This window comes from Macrobrachium nipponense, chromosome 4, assembly GCF_015104395.2.
Source record: "Macrobrachium nipponense isolate FS-2020 chromosome 4, ASM1510439v2, whole genome shotgun sequence".
Lineage (NCBI taxonomy): Eukaryota > Metazoa > Arthropoda > Malacostraca > Decapoda > Palaemonidae > Macrobrachium > Macrobrachium nipponense.
This window is the reverse complement of record NC_061100.1, coordinates 136,060,057-136,085,011: the sequence shown is the minus strand read 5'-3', so window position 1 is coordinate 136,085,011 and position 24,955 is coordinate 136,060,057. Positions and strand designations below refer to the sequence as shown.

The following is a 24,955-nucleotide window of genomic DNA, read 5'->3' as shown; positions in this document are numbered from 1 at the left end:
GACAGTCATTCAGGCAGCCATTTGATTTTTTGTTTGAATGCCGACTCGCCTAATCGGTGGGGAGATATAGCTAAATTTAGCAGTCGGTAAGATTCATCTCAAATAAAATATACTTAAAAAGTTTGTAGAACGTATCAAAGTTAAATAATATAGACTTTAACACCTGATCCACCAGGTCCTAAAATGAATACAGTCATATTCAGATTTATAATAAGAAATAAAGTCTTTGGAAAAATTATTCAGTAGAGCCCTGGACCCCGATGCTAATCTGTTCCAGATGTGACGAGATGCGATTTAGTCGAGATCTGAATGAATTTTTCCAGTAAGAAATAACTGAAAATGGATTAATCCATTCTTGACCACCAGTTATTACCTTAACCTTGCCTTTTTATACAAAACATCACAGATAAATACACATAAATTATAATTAATTAAGTTCAGTGTTAAATAACACACCATATTAATTGCACTTTTTTCATTTCTATATGTACACTATATTAAAACATCTGCCTACGTACGCCCAATGTGGCCATGTTACCGATGGTTAACCGAGCGCCATAGGCTTTGCTAGGTATGAATTAAGCTTAATTATTACAGCAAATTAATAAAATATCAAAAATAAGACAAATTATATTTGTTATCATAAACATATAAAAAATTCTCCAAGTTACATTGCCAACTAGTGGCGTGAGCAGACATACACAAACCGTCATATAGAGTCTACTCGAATACTGTATACAAAATCACTTTAAAATATCTTTCAATGCATGTTACGATAAATTTTTTTCATAAAATATCTTGGTTAAATAGGGGCACTTTTCATAGCCTCTTTATGCTTTACGAATGTGGTGTCATTATTGGCAGAGCAATATCCACTGGAAGTAGATCCTCACAAACATATTCCTTTAAAATTGGAAAGAATCCAAATATTAAGGATAACGGGAACTTTTGATATTGCAAAATTCTTTAATTTGATTATAAAATGCTACCAAGAAAACACTGCCCCTTAGTAAACAATAAGGCCCGGAAGTCAAGCAACTGGGAACTACGAATTATGAGTATCGTAAGTCAAGCACGATTGGGAATTACGAATAATGAGCAGACTGCAAAATGTTTTGGTGGGCAAAAGTACTGTCTGAAACTGACAACACACATGCAGTACTTCATTTAATTTACTACATTTATAAATAAATGAAGTAGCTGCAATTCTTAAACCCAGCTTTCTTTCGTAAATTAAGTTCCATCCGGCAACTAAAGACAGTGATCATATCAGTACGTATAATGAAATCTGCTGAATTTAAACAAAACCAGAATGCAAATGGCAGATTGCTCAGTTCATATTATAATTCAATAATATGGTAATAATATATGCAATATCATTAGATACAGTTAAACAAGGGTTTTATCAAAATGATCATTATTCTCAATACACAAATATCATTCGGCTTAATGGATACCTGTACGTGTAATAACCTATCCAGGGCAACAGAGTCTCTCTCTCTCTCTCTCTCTCTCTCTCTCTCTCTCTCTCTCTCTCTCTCTCTCTCTCTCTCTCTCTCCATAATACTTATGATGATACTCTGACCTCCACTAAACAACCAAACTGAGAAACGGCTGATTGTCGATATCATTTGCATCACTATAAAAGTAAAAAAATAATGGAGCTTGTGAAATCCCAATTAATGCTTACACAATCAAGTATTGTGCACATTTTAAACCCATGTACGTTTAACTTTTTCAAATGATAATTTTCTCCAAAAAATATTTAGTTCTATTGTAGAGCTTTTTGGTTTTTAGAATAAAGGATAGAGATCGTACACCTGTAGCAAAGTGAGAGATCTGCTCATCCTAACTTCTAATTATGGCACTTATCCATGGTAAATTCTGTAATTACAGTTGTTTTGTTTACAGTATCAAAAGTTGAAACACTAGTGATTCAATTTAATATCACAGATGTTTTGTTTACATTGTCGCTAGTTTGTCAATAGCTTTGACAGTAATAATAGTAATGGTAAAAACCGTAGATTATTCAAGTGAATCACTAGTGACACAACTTCTGAGACTGTAAACAAAACAACTGAAATTAAAGCAATTACCATGGATAATTGCCTTAATTAGATGTTAGGATGAGCAGCTCTCTCCCTATGTTAGAGGTGTATGATCTCTTTCCACAATGCTAAAAACTGAAAAGCTCTATAAACCTAAATATTTTCAGGAGAAAATGAACATTTGAAAAAGTGTAACGTATACATATTACAGAATATAAGCATTGACAACTATGACCCTTCAAGGGTTAGCCTATCATTAAAAATATCGACAGGATTTCAAGGTTGTCACACGAATGCCTCTTTCATAATATTTTTCAATCATCTTCCTAAGTTCAAATTGTGGTTCTTACCATTTTCCTCACCAAATGGGCATGGGAACGCCAACTAGCAGCGACTGACCAAACCAATCTTATTTACAAAAATCATATGATTCATTGGGTTGGATTCCGTTTTTTGTTTGAGTTCAGATGCAAAATTTACTCAAAATGTTGCATTGAAATCTGATTATTTAGAGTTCTAGTACGATCAGGGACCAGGTCTCTACTGCATATGATTAATCCACTCTTGGAATGAAAGCAACCATATCCACTATCCAAACTTGTTCTAGGAAGGTAATTTCCTAAATCAACACTAACAAAGGTCTGAAAAACTAGTAAAATCCTGTCAGATTGTGTTTAAGAGCTTACTTTTGCTTACCATACTGAATTTCTCTTATAGTTTATGAAGTATTTTTTTAAAATACACTAGGATCTCAACTTACCAGACATTTCTGGGGTCTTGACTTTAATCAAAGACAAAATCTGGTTTGTAATGAAGACCAATCAGTATAACCTATATGATACCAACAGCAGGCGTAGGAACTGTGAGAAAATCAATCTCATTTTTTCCTCCCTCCATTGTTATGTATTGTGGTTTCATTGTAGGTTTTGATTGTGGATTTTAATCAAGATAAAATATTTCAATATGTTGTCATTAATGCTGTATTTTGGTCTAAATTATCAGATTTACACACAAATGAACAGTGTACTCAATGATCAAATACAAATTAAGGCATCTGTAAGCAATCATATATCTGTCAGTCTATTTACTTTGTTTCTCTCTTGCGTTGTGTTTCACTATTTTTTATTCCAAGTTTTGATAAACTAACTTTTGCCAATAATATTACAATTTTTGGAAGTAAATTGTATTTTTCCTAACTATGCAAACTTGAGGTCCTTTACATAAGGAATTACTTTCGGTGTAGCTGGAATTACGGCCGTTAAATTCTTGAACAAAGTGGTTAGGCAGTAACTACCATGTGGTAGGCGGGTAGGCTAGCCTGCCCGGATGTAAACACTCAACTTTCCCTTTCGGCCCAGGTTCAAATTGAGGGGTAGCATGAGGTGGGCATGTATGTAAAGGACCTCAGGTTTGTACACAGTGGTCCCCCCCTATTCGCGGGGGATGCGTACCCCCGTGAATAGTTGGAACCCGCGAATGTTTGAAACCCATTAAAATGCTAAAAACAGCCTATTTTGTTAGTTAAAACTCAAGCAAAACCCACTAAAAATTTTCATATTGGTTTTTTAATAGTTTTATCACAAAAAGTGCATTTTATGATAAAATTGATAAAAAAAAAATAAAAAAACAGGAATTTGTGGATATTTCTCATAGAAAAATACAGTGAATGCACAAATTTTCCGAGAATAATGCGGGGAAACGTTTTAGAGAGAAATCCTCGAATGTGTGAGTTCACGAATCCAGAGAGCGTGAATACGGGGGATTCACTGTAGTTAGGAAAAATACAATTTACTTCCAAAAATTGTGATTTGTTCCTACACGATATACATACAAATCCTCAGTCCTTTACATAAGGAAGACTCACTGATTGGTGGGAGGAATCTGAGTGAGCCTCTAGAACTGACTGGAGTTCTACACACCTACGCTACTCCTCCTGGTCATAAGAGCGAGGAGGAGTGCCCTGCCTCTGACAACTTGATCGGAGTATAGGAGCTGCATGATCAAGAGTCAGAATTCTGGGCCTTTTTGAAACGGGTGAGGAATCGTAACTCATCCGAAAATGGGCTGTGCAGAATATTTGGAGTCGGAGACATTAATGCAAAGTTCTGGGAAGGATTTGTATCATTGTCAGTCTCCTTCCTCCCCTTGCTAGAGGAAGGAGCGGGATTGCTGCTATGATTCTGATAAGAAACATAAAAAGGATGCTTTATGTATAAGGTTACCGCATCAATCATCCGACCAGCCAGTGTAAGTTAAGAATCCTATCCTCAACCCGAAGGAAGAGGAGTGGAAGGACGAGGTATGGAAGGTGGAGAGGCCAGTCACTCTTGTATCCTTCTTACCTCTACAACTGCACACCATAGGCGAGATGCAACTTGTCCTCTTGAAGGAGCTGGGTAAGCAAACACATCCTGCAAGCATCCACCACTGGTCCAAGGAAATGAGGTTCCAAGGACCTGTGGGCAGGCCCGAAGGGAAAGATAGATATGGTCGCAATGACCCTATATATCTTCCTGTCCGACATATTCTTCAGAGTGATGACAAGTACCCATCCACTGGACTATCCAACTGCAGTGAAGTCTCTCATGGTCTCGTAATATTCCGCAGCAGATAAAGACACATACACTCCATGGTGGGTGTCGATCCTTATGGGTACAGGAACACGCCAATAGGACAAAGTAATGACTGATCTGGATCAACCAATACAAAGTCCACAGCGTAGCTAATGACGGTCTCAGACTCTTCAACAGCTGTCGACTGAATGTGCTCGGTGTGAGGCGAGCAGTCATGCATCCGAGAAGTAGTCACGTGACACTCACCTTTTGAAGGGTTATTCCAAGAAACCATACAAATCGTCTATCTTGTTCGCCACCAATGTCGGGAGACAAAATAATGATTCTCTCAAGGGATGCGCCCATCAGACGAAGTCAATTGCCTTCTAGAGACTGGGGTCCCTGATGGCAAGACAGAAGTTCTCATAGTAGTTGAATCTCAACTTGGAGAAACAATACTATTTGCTAGTGAAAGACTAAGGTAAATGCGGACCAACGTCTTCACAGCTGAATCAAGAGAAGTTAACTCTCAAGATTCTGATGTAGAAAAAAAGCGGAGCGCCTTTCAGTAATGAAAACACAGGTATTGTACTGCCTCAAGAACCGCTTCCCATGGGCTGGATCAGGGAGGACATTTCTATTACTTGGAAGTAGAGCTGGAAGGGCAGGGAAAATGCGAAGTCTTCTATTATTCATCTACAATCCTGGGTGAACAAAGAATAATTGCACACCTACAAATTACAAGATGTATTTACAAGACAAACTCAGATGTCTGAAGAAATCATTCTGCTTCATCAGTGGCAGGTGCGATGAAACGGAAGACTAGGTTACAGACTTCTGTTACCGTGAGGTAAAAAGGAAGATGATGACGAGTCTAGTGAGATATCTCTGTCTGAAAATTCTTGCAATTGCAAAGGTGATGCAGTAGAGATGGTCATACATGTATGCAAGAATTCCAACCAACCAGAGACCTGAGTCTGTGATTGCCCCACACCTGGCTGCGGCAGTCAGGGCTGGCAGGCAGCCCGGACACCGCTAGCTCTCACTCACTTGTCATCCTGAGTTGCCAGGTAATTCATTCCATGAAGGAATGCACTCAGCTAGAACCATCGAGCGCAAGAAAATACACTCGAGCATTTGCATTTTAACTGAAACAGATTTCGGTGAATGCAAACGCTGTGGTATTGTTGTTGTAAACAATACCACTAGTATCTCACAATCAAAACTGGCCACTCTTGGGAGTCTTGTAAGGCAGTCCCGAGTTGTAGTTCAATTAAGAAGATACTATTCTTCTCGGTCACATACCCGTAGAGTTAACTACAGTATGTGCCTACACCTCGGACAATTCAACTGATAACAGAAGCATGTCGCGAGAGAAATATACGTAGTATATTTGTAGGTTCCTGTACATAGACCTCCAGCCTAAATTCTCTTCCATTCGAGGAACAGGAATAAGGACTGGAAGCCGACCTCTTTCATTCTCTAATGAAGAGAGCAAAGGTGAAGTCTTCCCGGAGGAAGACTTCTACGGTGATAACAGGATGCAGAAAACGACTAGTTCAAGCCGAACTGGAGTTCCCAAAACAGTAGCACTGGAGAGGCATTCAAACTCTCTGTGTTATCCATCCTGAACGGATTGACGTATGTTCGGTAAAATCCTAGGATTGAACCAAAAACAGTCTCTCGGGTTTGAATTTCGAGGAGTAAACTCCACCGAATTCCTCTTATTCCCTTGTTCATTCTGGTATAACCAAGAAGTAAAGGGAAAAAAAAAGAGGAGGATGATTGACTGTTATTGCCTGTTCTTTTCTATCCCGGGGGTGACCGCCTATTGGGGTGACGGACCATCAGGTCCATCCAGGCTGAGCCCCTCCTGAGATATTCTTCCTTCAGCAGCAGTACTTCCTTCGAACACTAGAAATTCCAGGAATTCGAGCATTCAGCGAGATTCCTGATTATCATAGTAACAATTATCAGGAATTTTTGTCTCGCCCAAGTGTTTACAGATTGTAGAAGACACAAACACTCAGTGAGTGCTAGAAACTCTGGAGAATTTAAGCGCTCTGCGAAACCCCCCGAATTTCGTCAAGACGATCATCGGGTGGTGGTCCTCCTGATTCTCGTAGAAATAGAGGAATGGTTAAGATCCTTCCTCAACGACAAGTCGTCCAGTAGGACCCGAAGGTCCCTCCAGGAACACAGTCCCTGACACAGAATCCTACGGAGAACGCTCTGTAGGATACCTCCCATTCCCGTCACAGCCATAGGAAGAGAGGGAATGGGGGAGGAATATTGGACGCTCTCGCTCGCCTTGCCAGCGGAACTAGCAATCGGAGAAGCGAGTTACGGGCAGCCATCAACCTGCGGTGATGGCCGCTCCGAGTCTAGGAAAATGTTACCGCCTGGAGAAAACATTTTCTCCGAGGAGGGGTTACAATACTCATACTGTAGGCGAAACGTCTGCCGCCCCCGTGACAGTTGTCTGGGTGGGGCTGAGTATGTACCTGACAGGAGAGAGCCGATACTGTCCTCCGACGAATCCCAGTCTTCGTCGAGGCCAAAACCTCTCAAGAGGACCGAAGGGGGAGCCCACACCGGTCTCTGCGTGAGCGGTCCAGCGGGACCCTCGCATGAACAGTGATGGTCACTCCGTGAGTCTAGGAAAGCGTCATCATCCTTGCCAGCCCCCATGATCTCCTCCAACCACTTGAGCGTAAGATCTGTTTGGTCCCAAGACCGAACCAGGCTCATGGCCGAACCGTAAGAAGTGCATTCATCACGGTCACTCCTGTTCGCCTCGTTCCTCCTGGTGTAGCCTGAGGAGGTTGAAGGGACAGGTGAGGGAGACCTGATGCTCCTAACCTGCCTACTAGCAGAACCAGTAGGCTGGGTGGACTGCAAGCGATCGCCAACCTACAGTGGCGATCGAGCTGCAGGTCTGGACCAGCAGTCTCCTTGCGGAGAAGCGCTGGAATGAGGACAGAGCGTCGCTTTTGTGCGTCAGGGGAGCTGCTATGAGCGCTCCTACCCTACCTACCAGCAGAACCGGTAGGCTGGGAGGACTGCAGGCAATCACCAACCACGGTGGCGATCGAGCTGCAGGTCTGGAACAGCGGTCTCCTTGCGGAGAAGCGCTGGACTGAGGATGGTAGCGTCAGTCTTGTACATCAGGGGAGCTGCTACCAGCCATGCAAGCCGTCCAGCCTTGGTGGGAGCGACGGTCGGGTGACTAGTAGTGTCCACTAACACGGTGAGAGCGAGCACCGTCCTCTCGACGCGCTACGGTACCAGGTCCAGCCGATGGTAACCAGGTCCAGGCGAGGCTGGACCCGGTGACCAGGGGGACCTCTTCCCAGCCTTGCTACGTGAACAGTCTGGTGGGAATGTCACATCAACCCTGGGTACCGGACAATCGCTACGTGAGCGATCGCCGGTCTAGGGAGAGTCACCTGAGCGACTCTTACCATCCTTCCACTCCGTGCCTGGGTCCTGACATGGTGAGTGTACTCAGCAGTCTGGACCTTGGCTGCACGGTCACCTGTAGGTGACCGTACACTCGGTGACGGTTCCCGGTCCGGAGGTGGAACCTCTGGAGCCGGGAGAGGAGGTACCAGCAGTGGCTGGTACCTCCATGGTCCCCGTCTTCTTCTTCCCTGAGGAAGGAGAGATGGGCCCCGTTCCTGGAGGAATGGGAGGACCAGCGGAAGACCCACCTGTCTCACCGGAGAGAGACACACTTAGAAGTCTCTGTGTGAGACTTCTTGGGGGGGGGGGGGGGGGGGGGGGGGCCCACCTTCTTCTTCCTCGGCTGGGGGCCTCGGAAGTCGAAGGGGAAGAGGCAGCAGAAGACGGCGATAAAGAAGACAACACCTTCCTCTTCTTCCTTACTTCTTCGCCAGCTTCCTCAGGACAACCGACAGGTCCTCCATCCAGGATGGTGTTTGGGCAGTTGCAGTAGCAACACGGCCCAACTGCATCTGTCCGGAGGGCCCTGTGGGAGCAGCAGTGGAGAGAACGCTTCCTCGAGGAGGGTTACAAAACTCTCGCCTGGCAAGAGAAGCGTCTGCCACCACCGAGACTGGTTGGTCGCCCGTCATCTGGGTGGGGCTGCGCGTGCACCTAACAGGAGACAGCCGATACTGTCCTCCGACTCTTCCAAGTCCTCTTCGAAGCTGAAACTTCTCAAGAGGGCTGGATGGGCAGCCCCACGGTCTTTTGCGAGCGCACGGTCGCGGGGGGGCACGTCACATCAACAAGAGGGCTGGATGGGCAGCCTCCACCGGTCTTTGCGCGCACGGTCCTGCGGGAACGTCACATCAACCCCAGAGGAATGGGAGGACCAGCAGAAGACCCACCTGTCTCACCAGAGCGAGACAGACCCTTAGAAGTCCTGTGACAAGACTTCTTAGGGGGGGGAGACCACCTTCTCTTTTGCAGCAAAGCCTTAGAAATCAAAGGGGTGGAGACATGAAAATGTGATGATCTCGAAGAGGAGGATGACAACACTTGTCGAGCTCTCTTCCTCTTCGATTCCTCCAAATTCAGCCAGACTTCTACCATCAGGAATAGATATACATCACAGGGCAGCACGAAAGCTTCGTCCAGTGATGTAACTCCAGGGTAGTAGTGGTAAATGAATGTGATTATCAGCAGGGGATCAGTACACACACTCGAGGATCGGTATCACAACATGCTACGAGTCACAGGTACAATTCCAAGGTTAGGATAACCAATACGAAGAGCTATCCAACCAATACTGCTGTAAACACAATCACCACTGTTAGTCTGTAAAATAAGGAAAAAATTATTAAAGTAATAAGGATACTCTTCTCGCATCCAAGGGCACCGCTCTCCGAAGTGAGAGGAGATCCCACAAACATCAACACCACACGCCCCTTCTTCTACCTTCATCCAATAGTAAGTGAAAGGATGAAGAAGAGAAATTACCATAAAAACAAAACAAGGACAAGCCTTTGAAGTTCCCCTTGGTAATTCCCAAGCGTAAGTGTAATTTTTGGATGAATATATGTCTCATTGCAGGATCAATATCACTCACGTTAAATACACGTCTCCTCCTCATGTTAAATACATATCTCGTCCTCACGTTAAAGGGCGAAAGAATGTAAATAATATGTTGGTATACCTTTGCCGCCAACTCTTAACACAAGTAGAGAGGTGACTCTAAAGGCTATCACAAAAAGTGGGTTTGTATACTAATTGAATTTAATATTAATACCAAACAACACGATATATACCCATATATACTCGCATAACACAGGATCTTGCATATCATGCGACCCACAAATTTTCACCCTCAAAAAATGATTTTATCAGTATCTCACGTATCATGCGAGTTGAATTTACGAGACCTAAATTTAACAATAGGCTAGCCTCTTTTCCTCCTCTTTATCTATTCCATTTTTTAATTAAGCTAATCCCTTTTCCTCCATCTCTTAATCTATCCCATCTTCTAATTAAGTTTAAAAAAGTAAAAGAGAATGCAAAAAGTATCGGTAGTGATGATATACTTGATTGGAAAAATCATACAGCCAGGAACAGCTGATTTGCTGTGAACAACCAGTCCGATAAAAACAGTCTTGCATTTCAACCATCGTACGATAGTAAAAAATTACCATATTTATGTTGCAAATGACGTTAATGAGAATAGGACTGATATATTTTTATATTACAAGTAGTCGTCGACTTAATACCGCAAGTGGTTACGAACAACCAGTCACAATTGATTTGGACGTAAGAATATTATACTAGCGTAGCCTACACTAGGGTAATCGGTACCATTTTTACATGTGGGGTAGCCTAGCCTACACTAAACAGCATACTTTATACATATATGGCAAAATAATTATTAATTTCAGCTCATTCTCTAGGTTCAATGGACATTGGCTTATGATGATTCAGTACAAAGAGAAATTGAATAACATTTAACAAGTTAGCTTTGCCTATATGATGATATCGTGGTACATAGTATATCGTATATATACGAATACAGTAGCCTAGCCTTCAGTATACTGTATACTACATATCCGATATAATTTAATAATTCATTAATAACAGCCAATTTTGGAGTTTCAATGCATTCTGACTATGACATATCAGTGGAAAAAAAATGGACACGAAACGAGAATCAGATTCGGACCGACATCGACATACCTAGTTGAGCGATGTCAGGCTGCTAACGGCTACGTATATTTTACGAAATAAATACACAATGAATATGTATCTTTTCTGATTCTTTTAAAAAGTTGTACATTACAGTATCCAATAATATTGTATGTATTCTCATATTATTGTATCATAAAACAATAACAAAGCGGTCAGTGTTTCGGTTAAGAAATCAGCTGATGGTGAATACGAGTTTATTTCTCCGTATTTAACTCAATTCGGAGCGAATGGCCTTTCTTCTAGTTAGCATAAAATATCTAGATACTCTACTTATATGAGACAAGGTAATTTGTCGTTATACAACGTGTTTTTAAGTCGAAATATGAATTTAATATGTCTCGTGAACTAAAGTATTTTTTTCGTTAACAGATTGCGTTGTGGGCATGTTTATTGTGTAAGAATATTAAGTGATTCCGTTCGCTATTTTCACTTCATTTCATCGTAGTAGGAACTTTACTGTTAGGTTATTTATCTTTTATTGGTGTGAAAACAACAGTAAAATGTTCTTTGAAGACCTGAAGTTTTGATTTAAATAATTTTCTCTCAATTTTATCTACGGCTGTGTTTGATGGCATTAGTTTACTGGAGTTATAGCTTTACTCGGTATGGATAAAAGATCGGCAAGGGCATATACTGCTAAATTTAATCTGTAAGTTTTAGCTTAAGTTGAGGAGAGAATGTTGATACACTAACGATTATTATTGTGCATCGGCAACGTGGATGAAACTTTCGCAAACTTTGGTATTGTACTGTCAAACTCAACCGTAAACAAAATTTGAGAGAAACATTTTAATCACAACTATTGGGTATGAAAAAAACACATTTTACTGTTTTCACTCCAATAAAAGATAAATATGTGAAGTTTGCAGTGTTCTGATGAGATAAAGTGAAAATATCGAACAGAATGTTGATTTTGGTTTACGCAATAAACATGCCCTCAGCGCCATCTACTAACGAAAAAATAACTAAATTTCGTTCACAAACGATACGTTTGTGGAAATATCAAGTGATATTTCCACTTGGAAACACGTTGTATAACGTAAAATATCTAACCATGTCTCATATAAATAGAGTATCTTGAGATTCATTTGCGCTAACTAGAGGCAAGAAAGTCGCTCTGATTTGAGTTCAACACTGCAAAGCAAACTTACTTCACAATCGCCCTCAGCTGATTTCCAAAACAAAACAAAATTAATTGCTATCTTTGCATTTTATAATACAAACAAATAGTAATATGAAAATACATATATTATTGGCTGCAGTGAAGTAAAACAAAACTTTTTAAAATATCCATTGAAAAGATGTATATCTATTATGTTAGTATTTTATCATATGATACTAATATATGAATATTACATACTCGAATTTTATATCTCATGTAAGATGCGATCATGTGACCCCCTTAAAATTAGCTCCAAAATTAGGGCTTCAAAAGTTGCATGATACGCGAGTATATACGGTACATATTTATTTAAAAACAAAATAAACCAGAAAGATCCTACCATAGGAAAATAAAGATCAATGACCAGTTAGAAAGAGCTCACAAACACACGTCTTCATCGGAAGACGGCCGAAAGCAAAGTGGAAGGTTTACATCCGGGCAGGCTAGTCTATCCACCTGCCACACGGTAGTTACTGCCTAACCATCTTGTTCAAGAATTTAACGGCTGTAATTCCAGCTGCGCCGAAAGTAATTCCTTATGTAAAGGACCGAGGGTTTGTATGTCGTGTAGGAACAAAAGTGATTATAACATGTTGATTAGTAAATAAAATATATTACACAGTAAACATGGTTTCAGCAAATGTATTAGGCTTGGACATTAACAGAATGAGGTATGAGGAGTCCAGTAGCGGTGGTAAGAGCAATCACTGAATGGTTCTGATAAAAAAAAATATTGTAACTAAAATTTTCAGTCTAAACATCAACTATTTTTTCCCTACATCTATGAATATTTCACCAAATAAGCAACATAATGATTATAATCAGACTAACAATATGTGAGAGTTCATTATTCCTCACCATCCCACGCATGATGTGACGTTGAGGATTTTCTTATCTACATATGTACTGAGTACCCTATGGGTCTAGAGAGAGAGAGAGAGAGAGAGAGAGAGAGAGAGAGAGAGAGAGAGAGAGAGAGAGAGAGTGTGTGTGTGTGTGTGTGTGTGTGTGTGTGTGTGTGTGTGTGTGTGTGTGTGTGTGTGTACCAATCTGCTGTTCCTTATCCTTGATAGGACTTAGAACTTTTTCCTACAAAACAAAACAAAATATTGACTTCAAATTTAACAATTAAGCTGGCTACAATGAGTTTGTTGGCTGAAGATATCAGTAAAGAGGAGTCTACCAAAGGTATATATAAAATCTAACAAATTATAACATGTGCTAAAAAGACAAATAAATGCAAATGTAAATGCATAAAAATTCAACTTTTATAAGTGACCAAAAAGTACCTGAATAATACCTCTTTACAGATAGGCATATCTATAGGTCTGTAATAAACCTACAGATGTGCCAAACAATTTCAGTTCTTTGAATAAGTTAAGCTCGGATGTCATTAACTTCAAACAATACATCAGCAGAAAGTAAGAGATTATGAAATTAAACTGTAATCTTTATAATGAAACAAGAAAATATTAAATCGCACATGAACGAGATACAAAAATAAAATACTACCCTATTTCAAACAATCCACTATCTTCATATAAAATTTTAAATCTTATTGAAATTTCTTTAGGTCAAAAGTATCTCACCTGACTGTTTATTGGGTGAAACTACCCTCTGGAGGATGGCATGGCGAAATGAGGTAGACTTGTTAACTTTCCCTTCACTAATCTCATCTTCTGTTGAAGTGCGTGAAGCTGGAGAACCCACTTTCATAAAACTGGAAATAGCATTTTGAAGGAGAAAAGCTATATCAGGCAATTTTTTTGTTTGCTAAGAATATACAGCATTTAAGCACCCAAAATGTGTTACCGTTCTCATCCTTAAAACTATCTAGTGATTTCTCATGAACAGTAAAGGATGACGCCAGTGTTGTTAATTCACATCCTGTTTAGATATCCCCGCACGCTTCACTCACTCACCAGAACTCTGACAGCGAGTCACAATTAGCAGTGCATCAATTATAAGATCATAATTGTCTACACATCCAGTTTTACAATACTCATAGGTCAAATAATGATGGAATAAATTATCGAGAACCTTACAATTACTGTACATGTTTCATACCATCAAACATGTCAGATATTGACATACATAAATCCCTTCACTGAAGCTGCAAATATGAAATATTAATTTCCTTAAATACCAATAAAATACATTTATTCAAGTACCATGACCCTACTGAATACACACAATCCATTACTACTACAAAAAATTATGACATTTTGCAAAATTCCAGTTACATCATCTTGGACATTCTTACATCTTCTTGTCTCATTTGTAAACACATCTTATCAAATTTCCTGTCCCTGTTATGGAAATGACTGTCATTTTTTCCTATATCATTCTTTACAATAGTAATACAATAAACAAAAATCATCCTCCTCTGAATATTAATTCACTTATGGATTTCAAAACCTTTCGCAATAATACAAATCAAAAATAGAGATAACCCTCCACTGATCTACATCACAATTTCTTGTCAGGTTTTACCTTAAAACAGAGCTCCCTCTTCATTGCCTACTAAAGAAGTTAAACTATGCATAGTAAAAATCTGGAAGGACTTTCACTCTGACATCAATTTTAGCCATAAGCAATGGAAGAGAAGCAAGATGCTTCCCCCAGAACAAAGCCCACATTACAAGAAGGGGCCTGAAGGTCACTAATACATATTGCTTTAGCAAGAGGTAAAAGGGAAAGTCTTCCAAGTTAAGTTCTTTGGAGAAACTTTATCCAAAGGCTCAGACTGAAGTATGTAAAAAACTTCAGGACTATGTCCAAATGCCAATCTAAACAATGATAGGAAGATTTCATGGCTTCCAGCTCAAAAGATTAGGAGACACCTTGCAAATCTACGTGATGTGAGATATTTCGGTTAACGTGTTGCAGAACTAAAGATAACACAGAGTAATAGCCTTTAACCACCCAAACAGAAAGTTGCTTCACATAGTTGAGATACCAAAAGAACTTAATTAGATTTTCTCCAGAGGTACAAATGTTGGATATCCCTTGGGACAAGGACCAAGATCAATAAACTGACCATTGTTGTTCAAGCAACCTAACAGTGGAAGACCTTCTAAGAGACTTAAGGACTGATTCCTCGTGCAGTCAGATGAAGCACATGAAGGCATTTTCTCAGATAAAGACTGGTTGAACAAATGAAAGCAAGGCATGCCTACTGCCAAGAGAAGTAACTAGGGAAACCAATCCTTTTTGGGGGTTACAAGGGAGCTATCAACTTCATCCTTGAATTCTCTGACACTTGCAACTTGTTGAATACTTTCCAAAAAATTTCAAGCAGAGGAAAAGCGTAAACATCTAGATCTGATCAATCCTGAACAAAAACACTGACTGCCAATACTCAAGGATCCTAGCATGGAGAGTAGTAAACTGGGAGTTTTAGCATTTTGGGTAGTTGATATTTGGGGCTCCTTAAAGGTTCCACAACTTCTGACAGACCTGCATTGAGAGACCATTCTGACAGAAGAATTTGTCCTTTCCAACTGAGTTGGTATGCAATGAAAGTGCTTCTCCATTGGATGAACTGGGGTAAAAGAGTGCTGTCCCTGGACTGGGTCCAATGATGTTTCTCTACTAGCCTGAACTGACCTTTTAATTTTGTGGCTCTTTGCCTCCTTACTTGAGAAAGGTTGAGTTGTTGTAGTCTGCCATCTTTTTGTCTGACTAAATGTTCCACTTGCCAAAACCTTTAGGTTGTTTATATATACATCATACTTTCCTCTACAGGTGAATTCCCTGAAATTTTAAAGTTCCCCATAATGATCCCCCAGCCTGACCCCAACACATCTGAGGATAATGTGACGTCTGGACTCTGAGGTCTAGAGGCAGCTCTACCAACTTGACAAATTTCCCCACCATTTAAGAGAACCCAAAAGATCAGAAGGAACTACCACTGGAGTCCAATCTGGAAGACAAGGACTACCCAGAGTTCTTCAGGCAAAAATGAATTAGTCTTATCCTTAGATAGGTCACAATGATTAAATTCTCTATAGAGACCATGTGATGCTGGAGGTTTTTCTAAGGGTTGAAATTCTTTCGGCAATGATAGAAAATTGTCTAACAATCTCTCTACTGGAAAAGCCTGAAAATAGAGCTGATCTTCATACCCAAGTAAACAACTGACTGGGTTGGAATAAGCAGAGAACTGCCAATATTATTCATAATGGTCAGCAATAAAGTCAGATGCAGAAGACATCTTTTGCTCTCAAGACTCCCTGAAATGAACTGATGAGCAATAACCAGCCATCTAAGTATACAAGAGAATCACATGATTCAATCCCACTAATGTCAACAAAATGCAAGTGAATAACTGTGGTAATGATCTCAAACCAAAACTCAGAGCTTGGAATAGGAAGAACTTTCTTTGGAAGGCATAGCACAGATACTTCCTCAACTGAGGGTGGATTTGGACACTGAAGTACGAATCCTGCATATCAATAGAAATATGACAAATTTTCTAGGACAATTTGTATTTTTCATAGCTACAAACCTGAGGTCTTAACAACAGGATAGAATAGGATAATTTTCTAGCACCTAACTGGATCCGGTTAAATCGAAGATGAAAAGCAAGGAATCTTGTGAGATCTGGCAATGCGTGCGTATATCGGGTGAAAACTGGTCAAAGACCACGCACCCATGCCACCGCATTCAGTCTTTCCCAACCCAGGATGTCTTTAAGAAGACAGAGGAGCAGCTAGAGGTGGGCAGTACAATGTTAAGGCCTCGGTTTGTAGCTATGAAAAATACAAAATGTCTTAGAAAATCTGTCATTTGTTCATGCACGAACAAACCTTCGGTCTTAACAATAGGTTAGACTTATATATGGAGGGAGGTACAGACATCCTAAACTGGCTGGGGACCTACAAACCAGTCTAGCTCCAGAAGAAATATCAACCGGAGAGGGACTGATGCCCGTGAGAAGCTAGATACAGTGATATAAAACAACTCAGCAACTGGGTTACCTACAATGATATAAGAGATGAGTCATTGCATTAAGGAACTAAAGAGAAACTTTGACTGTTCGATAACAAGCCAATGCACCAGGTTTCATTACTTCTCCTCACTCCCCCTTGCTAAGGAGCAGTGTATATGCTACTGAATAGAGACTTGGATTACGTGTACACCAAGCAACCAAACTATCAGTATGACTACCTTACTCATCTGTATCAGACCAGTCCAGCGAATGACGTGCCTATTCCTCAACCTGCCCATAGTTAGAAGGAAAGGAACAAGAGAAAGAGACCAGCCAACTCACTCATTCTCTCATCCACACAATCATCTTAGGTAACATACAAACGTGCCCTGTTATGAGCAAATATGAGTTACATAATCTCTTGGGCAGCCACCACAGGACCTAGGGAAAACGTGGCCATAGATCTGTGGGCAACATCTTTAAGATAGAAAGAGGTGAACGTGGACTGGCGTAACCAAGTACCAGTGCTCAGAACTCTATGAACAGCCAATTTTTCTTGAAAACCAGTGAGTTTGTTTGTATGGTGCTTTTATGTTGCATGGAACTATTGGTTATTCAGCAACGGGACCAACGGCTTTACGTGACTTCCGAACCACGTCGAGAGTGAACTTCTATCACCAGAAATACACATCTCTCACTCCTCAATGGAATGGCCGAGAATCGAACCCGCAACCACCGAGGTGGGACGCTAATACCATACCAACCACGCCGCTGAGGCGTTTGAAAACCACTGAGGGACCAATACCCCTGACGTCATGCGCTCTAGCCTGCACAGCTGTAGCGGCAGGATCATCAAGAGTCAAATACGCCTGTCTGATAGCTTCACGTATCCAAAAAGAGATTGTATTCTTGGACACCTATTTCTTCCTAGACCCTGTGCTAACAAAAAGCCTACTACAACCTGGTCTACGATGTCATGTCCTTTTCAAGTAGCAATGCAGAGCCCTGACAGGACATAGCAAAAGCTCTTGAGAATCAACGCCCACAAAGTTATCCAGTGATGGAATGGAAAATGAGGTAAACGTATCATCCTGCACCACAGGATTCTGGGTCTTAGCCACAAATTCCGGGACAAATTCGAAGGACACCGAACCCCAACCCCTGGTGTGCTTTACATCATAGCTCAGGCTGTGTAGCTCCCCCACTCTCTTCGAAGATGCCAAGGCCAGGAGGAAAACCATTTTGTCAAGTTCCTGTCTGATGAACGATGCAAGGGCTCATACGGAGTTTTATGAAACTTCTCAAGACCAAAGAAATATCCAACATTGGGGGCTTGAGCTCTCTAGGAGAACATGACTGCTCAAACCCCTTAACTTGCAAGGAGAGTTCCCAGGACGAGAAGTCGATACCACTAAGACGTAACAATAAACTCAGGGCCACCCTGTAGCCTCTAATGGTGGAAACAGATAAACCTTTCTCATCACTGAGGAAGGCCAAAAAGTCTGATATGCACTGATATGCACTTATTAAAGGTTCCAAGTGGAGAAAAACCCAGTTTACAACACCAATCACAGTAAATCACCAATTTGCCTTGGTAAACGGCAGCGGTAGAGTTTCTGAGACTGCTGGACATATGTCCTGCTGTCCTCTGAGAAAAGCCTCTCGCTCGGAAGAGATACTTGATAGCCTCCAACCGTGAAGAGACAGGGATTCTACTGACTGGTGGAATCTTTCTATGTGTGGCTGACAAAGAAGATGCCGCCAGGGAGGAAACTCCTGGATAGGTGCCTGGACTGAACTGGATGACTATTGAAAATGAAGTCAGACTACCGAGGTTGCTGAGATTGGAAATGACAATGTCCATTAATGGTCTCTAGCCCCCCTGGTAACTTAGTCTAAAACTGGCTTGATTGCCTCCTTGCATAATAAAAGTCTAATCTTTGCCTGCAACACTCAGATTGTCTCTACATGATGAAAGTGCTTGTATACAGCGTTCCCCCGTATTCGCGGGGGATGCGTACCAGACCCCCCCGTGAATAGTTAGAATCTGCGAATGTTTGGAACCCCTATAAAAGCGCTAAAAACAGCCTATTTCGTTAGTTAAAACTTAAGAAAAACCACTAAAAATGTTCATACTTGGTTTTTTCAATAGTTTTATCACAAAAAGTGCATTTTATGATGAAATTGATCACAAAAACCAAAAATTTGTGGATATTTCTCATAGAAAAATACCGCGAATGCGCGAATTTTCCGCGAATAATGCGGAGAAACGTTCCCGAGAGAAATCCGCGAATGTGAGAGTCCGCGAATCCGGAGAACGCGAATACGGGGGGTCCACTGTAATGATATTTTACTTACCACCCTGAGGACTTGCTCAAAACATCAGTTAAGGTTGCCTTTGCAATTCTTTCCCTAGAACATGCTGAACTCTCGTGTGGGGCTTTCTGCTAGCAAAGGATGCTTGAAGGCAGACTTCAAAGACAGTACAGTGGAGCCCCCTGGGTTCGCATTCTCCGGGTTTGCGGACTCACACATTTGCAGATTTCTCTTGGGGACATTTCCCCGCATTATTCGCAGAAAATTTGCCTATTCGCAGTATTTTTCTATGAGAAATATCCACAAATTCCTGTTTTTTTTTTTTTTCATCAATTTCATCACAAAATACACTTTTTGTGATAAAACTACTAAAAAAAACCAGGTATACAAATCTTTAGTGGGTTTTTCTTGAATTTTAGCAAACAAAATAGGTTTTAAGCATTTTTATTGGGGTTCCAACTATTCGCAGGTTCTAACTATTCACAGGGGGGTCTGGAACGCATCCCCTGTGAATATGGGGGACCACTGTATGTATTAAGAATTCCCTAATCTCTTAATTCAATATATCTTTGTAAGTTGCCTTAAAAGCCCCTAACAGCTGAGCTAGAGCTACTTTACAAGATTAACCCCTTCTTTACCGAGTGGGTGAGCAGAATGTAAACATTGCGTTCGCTGCCGAACTGAATCTCTCGGTAGTGACTCCAGTTTGGAGGGGTGCCGATCGTAAAAATATTTGCCAAAAATACACTAATCAAGACAGGCTAATGAAATTATCAGGTATTATTAGCACTATAATAACGCATATTCTCTGTTAGTTTTATCATCCTACAGGGAAAATAAATGATTTTATGAACAAAAAATGTGAAACTCAAGTGTCCCTTGTACAACGGACACTGGTGGTCGGTGAGAAAACTACAGTCTTGAATAGAAATTCGGTCTTACAGAATGTTGGTATATCACACCTGGAACATGCACATAAAGTATTATCAAAATAGAACAGTAAATAAGCACGTAATAACAAAAAAAAGAGCAAAAACTAAAGCGAAAGCCCCACCAATAAATATGGAAATCGCAAATTTTATAGTATATCTTTCAAAAATGACAATTTGTCGAAAATTGCATTTTTCCTAACTATACAAACCTGAGGTCCTTTAACAATAGGAAGGTAACTAGCGGCAGCTGGGACGGTCGTAAGCTTCGAACAAGGGGAGAACGGTAGTTAACTGCTTGTCCGATCGTGCGCGCGGGCATCACTTTTGCTTTAGGCCCATGCATAAAGTTGCAGAGTGAGGGGTGGCATGAGGTGGGACTATATGTAAAGGACCTCAGGTTTGTATAGTTAGGAAAAATGCAATTTTCAACAAATTGTCATTTGTTCCGATACGTAATACAAACCCTCGGTCCTTTAACAATAGGAAGACTCACTTCTTGGTGGGAGGAATCTGAGTCTTTTTGGTGAACAGACTGGTGTTCGTCCAAACCTGGAATGCCTCCCTGGTCGTAAGAGCAAGGGAGGGATCCAAACCTCTGTCCGATTGATCGGGGTGTGCACCGCAGGATCAATGGTCAGACCTCTGGGCCAAGTACTAAGAGAGAGGCAAGCGTATCTCTTCGTACCAGCAAGCAAGAACTTGTTCCTGTTTGCAAGAGACAATCATAAAATGATGGGTTTGTCTCAAATTGGCATCCACTTCCTCCCCCTTGTTGGTTAGGAATGTGGTGGATATTTACTCCTATCCCTACTGAAAGGGATAGGATGGTGCTCTATTGAGTAGCTCACCTGCATCTCGTCCTTACCCAGCAAGGTGACGACCGTGTCCCTCTACCCAGAGGTAGAGGGAAGAAAAAGATGGGAAGAGGAGCCAGTCACACTCTCATTCCTCATCCATTCTTACGGTCACACCAGGACTCGATGCTGTTCAGCCTGCGAGGGTCTGGGTTAACTACACAACGTGTTGAGCAACCACCACGGTTCCCAAGGAAAAAGATCCAAGGAACTGTGGGCAATATCCTGAAGGTAGAAGGAGGTGCATGCGGTCCGGTTGGACCAGGCGCCTGCCTTCATTACCTGCGCCACGGAGAAGTTCTTGCGGAACGCGAGAGAATGATGAAGAGGCGTCCACACTCATCCTGGGTGTCGAGTTTCTTCAGACAGCTCCGTCGCGCCTTCACAGGACAAAGCAGCATAGCCTTCGTATCGGAGGCGGTGAAGTCCATTAGGGAGGGTATTGTGAAGGACTCGAACCAATCGTCAGTTACCGAAGGGTTCTGAGTCTTCGCTACGAAGATCGGTACGAAATCGAGCGTCACAAATCCCCATCCCTTTGTGCTTGACTTCTCAAGAGAAGTCATGCAGTTACCTAAGACGAAAAGAAGGGGATAGTCGTATGACCTATCCCTCTTCTCGACTTTGGTTATGTACAGTACTCATACTGACAAGCTATTAAGACGAAGTAATGATTGCTCTGGAACAACCGAACTAAGTCCACAGCATAGTTCGTAACTGACTCGGGTGCTCTGACAGCTGCCGACTGACTGGTTCGGAATCAGTAGAGGCAAGTTGTCCAAGCATCCGGGTAAGTCACGTGACCTTCGCCCTTTAAAGAGTTATGCTGAGAGACCAAACAAATAAAATATTTGTTAGTCACCGATGCCGGACGGCGCGGCGATGATTCTCTTAATGCATAAGCTCAAAAGGCGAAAGTCAATTGCCTTCAAAAGACCGAGGTCCCTGATGGCAAGAAAATCTCATAGACGTTGAATCTCAGCTTAAGGAGAAACAACACTATGTGACGTTGAAGACGAAGGTAGGCAATGAATGCAACCTACGTCTTCCAGCTGAATCGAGAGAAGGAATCTCAAGATTCTAAACCTGTGCTTACAAATGACTGAAAACGCTAACCGCCATTTCATTGCTGTCCGGTGTGCAGTGAAAGCGGGCGTTCTTCAGTAATGAAACACAGGGGAGAGCCGCCTGAAGAACTGCTTCTCATGGGCTGAACGTTTGGAAGTAGAGCTGGCAGGTGTGGGAGTAGGCGATGTCTTTCAATACATCTGCTAATCCGGGGTGAACAATGAACAATTGCACACCTCCGAATACAAGATATTTTGAGGACAAACTCAGATTCCGCAAAAATCATTCGCATTATCGAGATACGATGCAGCAAGAGACTATTACAGAATTCTGTTACCGTGCGGTAAACAGAAAGATGAGAGTCGAATAGATATCTCTGTTTAAAATTCTCGCAATACCGAAGACGATGAATACTAGCGTCACAGCAGTAGATGGTCATTCATGTATGCGAGAATCCCCGTTAATCAGAGACTTAAGTCCGTGATTGTTGGGCAGAGATACGGTTGGTATTCAATCAAAGCAGGTGAGAAAGACATAACCAACCGTCCATCTCAAAGCGGCAGCTGGTACTGAAATGCCTCGGACAATTCAATACGCAGTAGCTGTCGCTGACTCGTCATCCTGAGTTGCCAAGTAATCCTTTCCACGAAGGAATGCGTTCCGCTAGAACCACCGAGCATAAAAAGATATGCTCGAGCAATTATATTTATGCGAAACGAATTTCGGTAAATATAAAAGCTTAAATGGTGTTGTTGTGACAACACCATAAGTATATAAAATTGAAACTGGAAACTCCTGGGAGGTTGCAGGCAACCCGAGTTGCAGTTCAATTAGAATACTTTTCGTCTAAGTCGCAATCCGTAGAATAACCAGGATATGCGCCTACCCCTCGGACCATTCAACTGCTTAGCAGAATCATGTCGCGAGGTTAATATACGTAGTATATTTGTAGGATTCTGAACAACGATCTCCATCCTAAATTCTTTCCTTCAAGAAAACAAAATAAGGATTGGAGATCGACCACCTTCGGTCTCTATCAAAGAGAGTGAAGAAGTCTTCCTCGAAGGAAAGCTTCAATGGTGAACAGAATACTAAGACGATAGTTCAAGCCAAACTGGATATTCCCGTCCGTTCTTCTCTATTCCAGGTTGGTCGCCTATTGTGAGATAGTCTTCTTTCAGCAGCAGTCTTCTTCCTAATGCTAGAAATTCCAGGAATTCGAGCATAGGCGAGGTTCCCGATTATCGTGTAACATATCGGGGATTCTCGTCTCGCTCACTTTGGACCGTGGTCTCGCCTAAGTGTTTGGAGATCGTAAGAAACTCTAACACTCTGAATGCGCTAGAAATTCCGTAGAATTCTAAGCAGTCTGCGAAACCCCCACCGAATTCGTCAAACGATATCGGCTGGTGGTCCTCTCGATTCCCGTAGAAATCGAGAATGGGGCAGGATCCCTCCTCAACGACCGGGGCTTACGTCAGGTAGGACCCGAAGGTCCCCCCGGTAGCGCAGTCCCCAACGTGGAATCCTACAGAGAAATCTCTGTAGGATCCCTCCCCTTTCCCTCGTAGCCGTAAGGAGAGAGGGAATGGGGGAGGAATTGGATACTCGCTCGCCTTCCCAGTGGAACTAGCAGTTGGAGAAGAGTAGGAGCAGCCATCGCCGCCTCTCAGAGTCTGGGAAAACGTATCGTCAGGAGAAAACGTTTTCCCGAGGAGGGTTACGAACTCTCACTGTAGGTAAGGGTCTGCCGCCACTGTGAACGTCGTCTGGGTGGGGCTGATCGACACCTGACAGGAGAGAGCCGATACCGTCCGCGACTCATTCCAGTCCTCGTCGAGGTCGAAACCTCTCAGGAGGACCGAAGGAGTATTTAAATACGGTGTCCGAAGACACGTAGAAACGCCGCTGTCGCAGTAGAGGAGGTGGAAGTAGCTTGATCGACCGGCCAGAACTGAGAGAGCCTTCTTGTCCGGAGACGAGAGACTCTGGTTCAAGACAGAATCGGCAAGCTCCGATCGCGGCAAACCCACCGTCGGTTTGGGTTCCCTCTCGGGCCCCAAAACGACTCGAGCAGAGACATGGGCTCTGCTGGTGGGAGCGGCGATCCTTCCCCCAGGTCGTTGTGCTGACGAATCAGTGCAATAACCTGGGCAAAGTTACTCTGAATCTCGGAAGTTACAGCGTCTTGAGGAGTAGGACCATCCAGTCCCTCCAACAAGAGCAGCTCCCAAGACCCTCCTCCTTCAGAAGAAGGACCAGCAACAGATCCCTGACGGTTGCCTCCAATCACTTGCGCGTACGTCCTGGCTGGTCCTAAGACCATACCTGGCACGTGCGGCGTCGTGACGGGATCGTGAGCGGCGCATCTCTCACGATCACTCCTATATACCTCGCTCTTCCTGGCGTATGCCGAGGAAGTTGAAGGTATCGGAGAGACAGAACTGATGCTACCCCCTCCCCCCCCCCCCCTGACGGTCGCCTCCAATCACTTGCGCGTACGTCCTGGTTGGTCCTAAGACCATACGTGGCACGTGCGGCGTCGTGACGGGATCGTGAGCGGCGCACCTCTCACGATCACTCCTAGCTACCTCGCTCTTCCCGGTGTAGCCCGAGGAAGTTGAAGGTAGTGGAGAGACAGACCTGACGCTCCCCCCCCCCCGCTCACTGGCAGGACCAGCGTACGTGGGGGGCTGCAGCCGATCACCAACCCGCGGTGGGGATCGATCTGCAGGCCTGGCCGTGCCGCTCACCTGTGGCGAGCGGCTCGACTGAGCACGTCGTCCCCGGTCCCGTGTGTCAGACGAGCTGCTGCTGGTCATCGTATCCGCCCGGTCCCTGTGGGAGCGGCGGTCAGGTGACCTGCAGAGCTCACTTTCGCGGTGAGACCGGTGAGCGTCCTCGCGG

General features: G+C 42.6%; 1 protein-coding gene across 3 annotated transcripts in view; it reads right to left on the bottom strand.

Moving 5' to 3' along the window:
- LOC135211212 (TBC1 domain family member 1-like) overlaps positions 1-24,955 on the bottom strand; it is a 307,524-nt gene that overhangs the window by 92,473 nt on the left and 190,096 nt on the right. For all 3 annotated transcript variants that reach the window (XM_064244447.1, XM_064244445.1, XM_064244446.1), the window contains exon 16: positions 13,535-13,665. In XM_064244447.1, coding sequence (XP_064100517.1) covers positions 13,535-13,665 — 131 coding nt within the window. The remainder of the gene's footprint in view (positions 1-13,534; positions 13,666-24,955) is intronic.